This window comes from Aplysia californica, unplaced genomic scaffold, assembly GCF_000002075.1.
Source record: "Aplysia californica isolate F4 #8 unplaced genomic scaffold, AplCal3.0 scaffold00034, whole genome shotgun sequence".
NCBI lineage: Eukaryota > Metazoa > Mollusca > Gastropoda > Aplysiida > Aplysiidae > Aplysia > Aplysia californica.
Window position 1 is genome coordinate 1,580,966 of NW_004797304.1, and position 1,651 is coordinate 1,582,616.

At 45.4% G+C, this 1,651-nt stretch overlaps 1 protein-coding gene across 1 annotated transcript in view; it reads left to right on the forward strand.

Moving 5' to 3' along the window:
* The window catches only part of LOC101856158 (potassium voltage-gated channel protein Shal), a 187,575-nt gene that overhangs the window by 168,259 nt on the left and 17,665 nt on the right, over positions 1–1,651 (forward strand). Inside the window, exon 2 of the mRNA XM_005091685.3 lies at positions 847–1,009. Within this exon, the coding sequence (XP_005091742.1) occupies positions 847–1,009 (163 nt within the window). The remainder of the gene's footprint in view (positions 1–846; positions 1,010–1,651) is intronic.

The window sequence follows — 1,651 nt, forward strand, 5'->3', positions numbered from 1 at the left end:
ATGATGATGATGATGATGATGATGATGATGATGATGATGATGATGATGATGATGATGATGATGATGATGATGATGATGATGAGGCGAAACATTGAGCCGTTAAACAAATTTTAAACATTTTATATTGTTACGTCATTTTGTCTGAAATTCATACAAGACTCTCCCTCCTACTCTGCTTTCCAAACAATGATGATGATGATGATAATGATGATGATGATGATGATGATGATGATGATGAACTTATTTTACAGTGTTATGAAATCGAAATACTCCTCCAATGTTTTGCTTTTTTTCCATCATACCTACAACAATTATGATGATGATTTATTTTTTTTTACCTTAATGGGCCTGGTGGACTCCACGAAGAAATTTTCGAGCTCTTTTTCGGCTCCATTGTTATTATATTCAGAGGCACCTCCACTCGTCCAAATAACCCCATTCGAATTACCATTGTTCCTGGACATTCAAACATAATATGTTTGACATTCTCCTTTTCATGGTTGCATCTTCGGCAACGTGGGTTGAGCTCCTCATTCACAAAGTCCTGATACCATCTCACGCTCCAATGACGGTCCTACCGCAGTCTTGCTAGCTCAACCTGTTCTCCGCGACGTGCGGTGTTTTGTTCCTGCCGATGATGATGATGATGATGATGAAGGTGATGGTGATGATGATGATGATGATGATGATGGTGATGGTGATGATGATGATGATGATGCTGATGATGATGATGATGATGATGATAATTCCCTCACAAAAATGACGTTCCAACTCCTCCTCCTCCCCCAAATTGTTTTTTAAAAAACATGGAAAAAGGTTACATTGTCTCCTCCTTGTTCTCCCCAGGTACGGCGATATGACCCCAGACACCATCACAGGCAAGATTGTGGGCGGTGTGTGCTCACTGAGTGGTGTGCTGGTCATCGCGCTGCCAGTTCCGGTCATCGTGAGCAATTTCAGCCGGATCTACCATCAGAACCAGAGGGCGGACAAGAGGAAGGCGCAGAAGGTGAGCAGAGGGGTGGCCGGGTGTGTGCGGAGGCAGGGGAAAAAGAGGGCTATGTGTGTGGAGTGGGAAGGGTGGTTATGTATGTGGGAGGGAGAAGAGGGGGGTATGTGTGTGGGAGGGGAAAGAGGGGGGTATGTGTGTGGAGTGGGAAGGGGGGTATGTGTGTGGGAGGGGGAAGAGGGGAGGGAATCTTAGATGCGTGTATGTGTGTGTGTGTGTGTGTGTGTGTGTGTGCGCGTTAAAAAAAACGCGGGCGCACACGCGCGTGTGTGTGTGCGTGTGTGTGCGTGTGTGTGTGTGTGTGTGTGTGTGTATGTGTGTGTGTGTGTGTGATTATTCGTCGTCAGACGGTCTAGGGGCACTCTAGTGTCGTCTCCTCCTCTTATTCATATCTCAGCTCAGTCTCAGTGTGACAATACTATTGTCCCAAGTTTTCCCCGCACCATCTGGTCGGTATAGCTGACTTGACTTCTAAGATTATTACACTGGGATTTCTTTTGTTTGTTCCATTTTTGTGTTTGTGTGAGTTATGGACTGGCAAACAGAAAGGCAGATGGGAGGGATGAAAACAGAAAGAATGAGAAAAAAGAAGGGGAGGGTACCAGCGTGAGAGAGAGAGAGAGAGAGAGAGAGAGAGAGAGT